General features: G+C 37.9%; 1 protein-coding gene across 1 annotated transcript; it reads left to right on the top strand.

Annotated features, from left to right (window-relative positions):
• Positions 1–1,063: 1,063 nt before the first annotated feature.
• LOC109238153 (myosin heavy chain, cardiac muscle isoform-like) lies at positions 1,064–7,184 on the top strand. The gene is made up of 9 exons (XM_019404587.1): positions 1,064–1,602; positions 2,714–2,905; positions 2,998–3,120; positions 3,219–3,256; positions 3,382–3,490; positions 3,628–5,823; positions 5,912–6,067; positions 6,549–6,628; positions 6,885–7,184. The coding sequence occupies exons 1-9, from the start codon at positions 1,525–1,527 to the stop codon at positions 7,120–7,122; spliced, it is 3,210 nt and encodes a 1,069-aa protein (XP_019260132.1). The 5' UTR covers positions 1,064–1,524; the 3' UTR covers positions 7,123–7,184.
• The last annotated feature ends 6 nt before the right edge of the window (positions 7,185–7,190 follow it).

Here is a 7,190-nt window from a genome sequence, read left to right as displayed (position 1 = left end):
TATATATATATATACACGCACACACGTTATGGTCCCTGAAGAGGAGCCTTGACGTAACTGGTAAAGTTGCCGCCCTTGTGGTCTGACCTTTCCCGGCAACTGATAAAGTTGCTGTCTGTGACTAGGGGGTTTCGGGTTCGCGCCGCGAAAACAGCCTTTTGCAGAAATGCAGGGTAAGGCTGCGTACAGTAGACCTTGTGGTCTGATCCTTCCCAGCAACCGGTAAAGTTGTTATCATGAAGTGACGTGTTCGAGCCGTGGAAATAACCTATTTGCATACAATAGACTCTTGTGGTCTCATCCTTTCCAGCAACTGGTAAGGTTATTGTCATGTGTTCAGGAAGTCACGTGTTCGAGCCGTAAAAATAGTCTATTGCAGAGATGTAGGGTAAGACTGCTTACAATAGACCCTCGTGATCCAGTCTTTCTTCGAACCCCGCGCATAGCGAGACCTTAGGGCACCGGACTAGCCTTTTAACTGCATTATGGTCCCTCAAATTGTTAAAAAGAAATTACTTTAATCCTTGTTGTATCTAGTATGCATATTAAATCCTCTATTATTAGATTTTTATATTATTGGTCATTTACTACTGATTATACTTAGTAGCCATTTACTACAACTTTCCCTAATTTACTTTAGGATTTTGCCTAATATCGAATCTGTCGGTATCTTATAATAATCTTAAAGCAAAAAGAAGCTTCGCCTATAATATTTTAATTTCCCTTTCTCTTCTTCCCAAATTGTGGACAAACAAAAACAATAAAATCAATTACTCTCATTATTTCATTTTATGTTATATCAATATTACCTCGTAATAATGACATATTTTTATATTCTTAAAAAAAAATTACTTTAAATATTTTATTATATTATTAATAATATATTTTTATATTCATACAAATTTTATAGTAATATATTTTGATATTACAAGTTTTTAATATTTGTTTTCTAAAAAATTATGCGCCCAGTCAAATAATATCACAGAAAAAGTGGAAAGCAATGTATATTATTTTGCTAAAGTAAATAAAAAAGATATTATATAAAATTTTCACAATGTGGTGGACTTCTGTTACATGCAAGATATAGAGAGAGAAACAGAGAATATAGAGAGAGAGACAACCACTGTGTGTGTGAATTTGCCAAGAATACCATTATACTTACATCAGATCTGCTGTATTCTCTCCTCTCAATACATTCTTGATTCTTTTCATCACAATTCAATCTCAAAAAACTCTGAACCACTGTGTGTGTGTGTGTAAATTGCTCTGTTTTAGCTCATTTCTATTGACATTCATCCACTGTGTCAACTCAGTGCCACGCGTCACTTTCTCACTCTTTTAGCTCAATTCTTATGCTCTACAGTGAAAAACACGAATTGGGTATTCTTTATTTTATTGAAATTGGTGTTTTTCAGCTTCATGGTAGTTTTCCGGCAGTGTCCGCCGGAGCTCCGGTGAGCTCCGGCGAAAACTGTGAAAAGGGTGTGTTATAAATGAGATAAAGTGTGGGGTAAAAGTGTAAAAATGTTCAAGTCAGCGCGGTGGAGGAGTGAGAAGAACAAGATCAAAGTTGTGTTCAAGTTGCAGTTTCATGCAACTCAGGTAAGAATTTTACTGCATGGTAAATATTTCAGTCAAAGATTGAATTTTTACTGTTCTGGGTAGCTTTTTCGTTGAAATTTTCTTTCAAAAGATTGAATTTTTACTGTTTTTTTATTGCTTTTTGATAGTTGATAGCAATCTGAATTGGATGATTTGATTGATTAGGCAGTAGAAAGAATAAATGGATGACACAATTAGTGTTTCCACTGAACTTATTGTCTTCGCCTTTTCTGAGCTGAGAGTCCATTTGAAACATTATTTATGTTCACTAGTAGGGGTAAGGTTTACGGACATACTACCCTCCCCACACCTCACCCGTGTAAATACTAGATTTGTTGTTGTTGTTGTACTGAACTTATTGTCTTATAACATAAATTTGCATTGGAAGACAAATTATTTAGTATTAGAATGAAATGGTGTAGAATAAATTGGAACGGACATAGAGGATTCATATAGTCGACCCAACTAATTTGGAACTGACACTTAGTTGATGAATTGATTGATTGATCCCTTTGCATTTTCCTTTGATTTGTTTCACTTCAAATCAGACACTTTTTTCGAGGCAACTGATAAAAAGCTTGTTGTATATGAGAAGAGCATTGTCTACTAACCCAAAAGTCAGCAATCATTGTAAACAGTCCGAGGCTTCCTGGAAGAGGGCGTTCTTTTGAATTGCATTTCTTCATGTCTTGGTTCACGGTCATTTTGAATAAGTATAGTTGATCGAGAAAGTACCACCCAAAGGTGCTCATTGAGCCGGTCTCCGGTGGCTAAAATCATCTCAAAGCTGAAGTGAAGTGATGCGCCGCAAGCCTTCTTCTATTTTTCGTTCTTCTTTCTTTTCTTATCAAGTTTCTAACCGGAAGGGTCAAGGGCGGAGTCAGGATTTGAAGCTAATGAGTTCTGGGTTGTAATCTTTTTAAGTTATCGAGTTCTAAATTAGTGATTTGTACATTTTTAATGAATTTCTTTAGACAAATATAGAATTTGGACTAAAGTTACTGGGTTGGGCTGGACCTGTAACCGGCATGCTAGCTCCGCCCTGAGAAGGGTGGCTGGAAGATTGACATTCAGTCAAAGCATAATGTCTTAATTTGGTTATGTGTCACAGGTAGCAGGCGATGCATTGATGATATCTGTAGTCCCTGCTGATGTGGGGAAGCCGACATTAAAACTAGAGAAGGCGATAGTTCGTGATGGGAGCTGTTACTGGGATAAAGCAGTTTTTGAAACTGTGAAGTTGATTCAAGAACCGAAGTCGGGGAAGATTCACGAAAAGATCTATTACTTCATCTTGGGAACCGTAAGTTTGCATTTCAAGTCTGAAGTTTTTATGATATATTGGTTCCTTATCAAAAGTGAATTATATAATTTGTTTGGATGTATACTTTGTAGGGGAGTTCAAAAGCTGGAGTTGTCGGAGAAGCTTCAATTGATTTCTCGAATCATGCAGAGGCATCTAAGATATCCTCCGTTGCTCTTCCGCTCAAAAATTCAAAATCAGGAGCTGTATTGCATGTAAGTCTCTCAGTCGTTCATGCAAGAATACGCATAGAATCGCTATTTTGCAAGCTTTTCGGACCTAATTGGACTTTAATTTGTGTCATTGTCGATAGGTTTCAATACAGAGGATTCAGGATTCTTCTGATCAAAGGTGGTGTCCCATTTCCCAATAGCTTTCGTGTTTTTCTTCTGAGCTTTTGGTTCTCGCATGCTAGTTGAAATGTTAAATCTTGTGCTGAATTTAAACTAATTTTTATCTTTTCGGTGCTTTTACAGTGTTGTTGAAGAATTCGAAAATGCAAAACCAAATTCGGACGATAGGATCTTGAGGACGCAACCAAGCAACGATGAAGTAGAAGCTAGCCTTAATGACAATTCTACAGAGGTGAGACAAAGACTTCTGTCTGATTGTAATAAAATGAAGATCCGAGGATTGCTCCTCGGGTATTGGATGCTGGCTATTATTCTTCCATTTTGATTGATAAGATCGCTTCATTTCTTGTCTGCGCATGTGTTTCATAGGATGGTTTAATCAACAAGCCTATTTTGCACAATGGTGTACTGAATGGCAACCGCCGGGCATCAGGTGAATCGGATATTACCATGTCCAGTTCTGGTAGCAGCTCGGGACTTGATACGCCTCGGCAAATCAAAACGAGAAACAACATTAGCCATCAGGATCACATAAACTTCCCTTCGTCTCCGAATCTTGCTTTGGTTCCCCGGAACCCCAGTGTCGATGTCTGTACAACAGTTTACGAAGAAAATCAGCAATTGGATTGGTTGGCGGGTTCTGCTCTTGAAGTAAGTACAGATGGTTCTTCAAGCACTCCAAGAGAAGCTCTTCAGAGATTAGAATCACAAGAGGTGTTGGATGTTGTTATCGCAAAGCTAAAATCCGAGCTCACAGCTTTTGCTAGGCAGGTAGAAGTGTCAGACTTGGAACTTCAAACTCTTCGTAAACAAATTGTCAAGGAGTGCAAAAGAGGGCAAGATCTCTCAAAAGAGGTTGCGAGCCTGAAAAAAGAACGAGACGCTCTCAAGGAAGAATGCGATAAACTTAAAGCCTCTCAAAGGCGTTTAGACGAGGCGAAATCCAAAGACAAGTTGCTATATGAAAGTGGGGATCTTCAAACTCTTGTTAGTGAACTTAGGCAAGAATTGAGTTATCAAAAGGACCTTAATGCAAATCTAGAAATACAACTTCAAAAGACGCAAGAATCGAATTCGGAGTTAATTCTTGCTGTGCGTGACCTAGATGAAATGTTAGAGCAGAAAAACAAAGAAAATGTTAGCCATTCCAACAAATCAACGACATCTTTTGACGCTGAAAGGTTTCCGGACGTTATCTCGAAGCATGAAATGACGGATGAAGATGACGAAGAGCAAAAAGCGCTAGAGCAGCTCGTGAGAGAGCACAGCGACGTCAAGGACACATATATGCTGGAGCAAAAGATCACGGACCTGCATGGTGAAATCGAGATATACAGGAGAGAAAGAGATGACTTAGAGATGCAGATGGAGCAACTTGCCCTCGACAATGAGATACTGAAGCAAGAAAACCATGACATGTTATACAAAATTGAGCAAAGCGAGATTCAGGAACAACTGAAAATGCAATATGAATGTGAGACTTCTTATGCAACTGTAAGTGAACTTGAAGCGCAGATAGTGAGTTTGGAGAATGAGCTGAAGAATCAATCTAAAGAATTCTCCGATTCATTGGCTACTATAAGTGAGCTTGAAGCTCAAGTCAGTAACCTGGAGCAAGAACTAGAACAGCAAGCTCAAGGATTTGAAGCTGATCTCGATACCCTTAGTCGTGATAAAATCGAACAAGAGAAGAGAGCAATAAGAGCTGAAGAAGCCTTGAGGAAGACAAGACGGCAAAATGTTATTACAGCAGAGCGGCTTCAGGAGGAACTTAAAGGGCTATCCATGCAAATGGAATGCTCACTCAAAGCGAGTGAAAAGTTGGCTACTAAAGCTTTAAACGAAGCTAATGAGCTCCGCCTACAGAAATTGCAACTGGAAAAGATGCTTCAAAAATCATCCGAGGAGCTCCAATCAATCAAAGCGCATTACGAAGCAAAGGTGTTTGAGCTTTCTAGTCAAGTAACTAATATGTCGGATCAAACGGAAAAGTTGCAGTCGGAAATTGAAGAAAAATCCGTGCGCCTAGAAAAACAAGAAGAGCTGGCTAAAGAAACTGAGCAGCACCTGTCACAGAAAATCATCTCTCTTAAAGCGGAGATTGAAAATCTATTGACAGAAAAGATTATCCTTTCTCAGCATGAAGAACATAAGAACACTCTGGCGAATGAGTTGGAAAAAACGAGGAAATCGATTGAGGACATGCAATTGGTTATAGAGCAAGGTCACAGTGAAAGAAGAGAACTGGAAACTAGGCTAGCTTCAGTGGAAAAAGAAGCTCTAGAGACTGCGACGGAATTAAACACTACGAGGTCTCTTATGGATGAGAAGGACACATTAACTGCAGAACTGCATTTCGAAGTGGATATCCTTATATCTGAATGCAAAGAAATGAAGAGCTCTTTGTTTGAGAATGAATTGGAGAAAGAAATTTTGAGAAAGCAGGTATCCGAGTTAAAAGATGATCTGATAGAGAAAGAGAATGCATTGAATAGTTTGGACGAAAAGCTCGAAGATGCAAATGATCAAGTTGCAAGTCTAAAAGAGATAATAAAGTTACTTGAGGTAATATTCACCTTTATTTGATCTACCTAAATGTAGTTGTAAATCGTAGTGAGTGTGATCAATCTTAGTTTTTGTTCCATCATCACAGGGTCAGATCAAGCTGAAGGAAAATGCACTTGATAACTTAACGAATTCATTTACGGAGGAGGAGAAAGACCTTCAAGACAAAATCGAAGAATTAGAAAGAAGGTTAGAAGAACTCCGGCATAGCACGGAAAGGCTCCGCGAACAAAAGTCCGAACAGGTTAACAGCAAAAACTTATCTTCTAAATTAGAGTTAGCACAAAAACTTCTTAATTCCATTTTTTTAATATCAGACATAAGACAGTTTGCCTTATTTGAAGACTTAATTATGCGAGGAGAAGAGAAATAGACTAAGTATCGCCAATAATATGATTTTAAGGCTGTTTGACTCTTACTCTCTCTCTCTCTCTTCCACTTTATATGGCATTCTTTTCTTTTTAATCTGTTCTAAAAAGAATGAAACCTTGCTATATGTGATAACTCTTTAACGTTTAACTTTCTAATATACCCTTATTGACATGTTCTTGTAACCATAAAAATGTCATGACATGTATAAGACCACAAGTTCTAAGAATACTTTTTGTATGTGCTAAAAGTCGGTCCTTCTGTCTTAAACTCTATGCCTAGTCAAACACCGGCATATAAAATGAAAGGGAAGGAGTATTACTTAAGAGTATCTGAAAGATGATACTTTGGTACAGGAGGCTGCGGAAGATCTAAATCTTGCGACTATAACATGCACAGAAGATCAAAATCCCTGTCGAACATTGTCTACAGAGAGGTATGTCCCGTGTTCAAGATTGATCCTTAACTTTTGACAAAGATGAATTTATATTCTTAAAACTATTTTGTATCACTATCGAGTCCACTTGAACATGTATAACTTAACCCAATTTGAGGGGCGGTTTTCTTTAGCTAGACATACATTTTCACAAATAAACTGAGTCCAACACTAATTATTGTAGATGCCTCTTCACAATAATAATCTTCTCTTCGACATTTCTAATTGACAATGTGCATATAATTAAATGCTGCAGCAACATCTGTTTGTCGGACAAGGAAATGGAAAACGCAGCATCTAATACTGGAAATCTTGATGAACTATCAAAAGAAATGGAGCTATTGAGGGAGAGGAACAAGTTAATGGAAGTTGAACTGAAGGAAATGCAAGGGAGATATTCAGAATTAAGCCTCAAATTTGCAGAGGTTGAAGGAGAAAGACAGAAGCTTGTTATGAGAATGCGAAACATTAAGAGCGCGAAAAAGAGCTCATAAAACACTCCCATGCAAACCAGATACAAGTATAGGTAACAAAAATAAATGTAAATTAGTGAGGTAAGTCC

This window comes from Nicotiana attenuata, unplaced genomic scaffold, assembly GCF_001879085.1.
Source record: "Nicotiana attenuata strain UT unplaced genomic scaffold, NIATTr2, whole genome shotgun sequence".
Lineage (NCBI taxonomy): Eukaryota > Viridiplantae > Streptophyta > Magnoliopsida > Solanales > Solanaceae > Nicotiana > Nicotiana attenuata.
The sequence above is the reverse complement of the archived record's forward strand: the minus strand, read 5'-3'. Positions and strand labels throughout refer to the sequence as shown.

Excerpts from the sequence above, each read along its gene's own strand:
- LOC109238153 (XM_019404587.1), top strand. The coding sequence starts at position 1,525 with ATGTTCAAGTCAGCGCGGTGGAGGAGTGAGAAGAACAAGATCAAAGTT. Across the intron at positions 3,257-3,381 it reads CAGGATTCTTCTGATCAAAG|TGTTGTTGAAGAATTCGAAA; the intron begins GTGGTGTCCCAT and ends GTGCTTTTACAG. Across the intron at positions 6,629-6,884 it reads CGAACATTGTCTACAGAGAG|CAACATCTGTTTGTCGGACA; the intron begins GTATGTCCCGTG and ends TAAATGCTGCAG.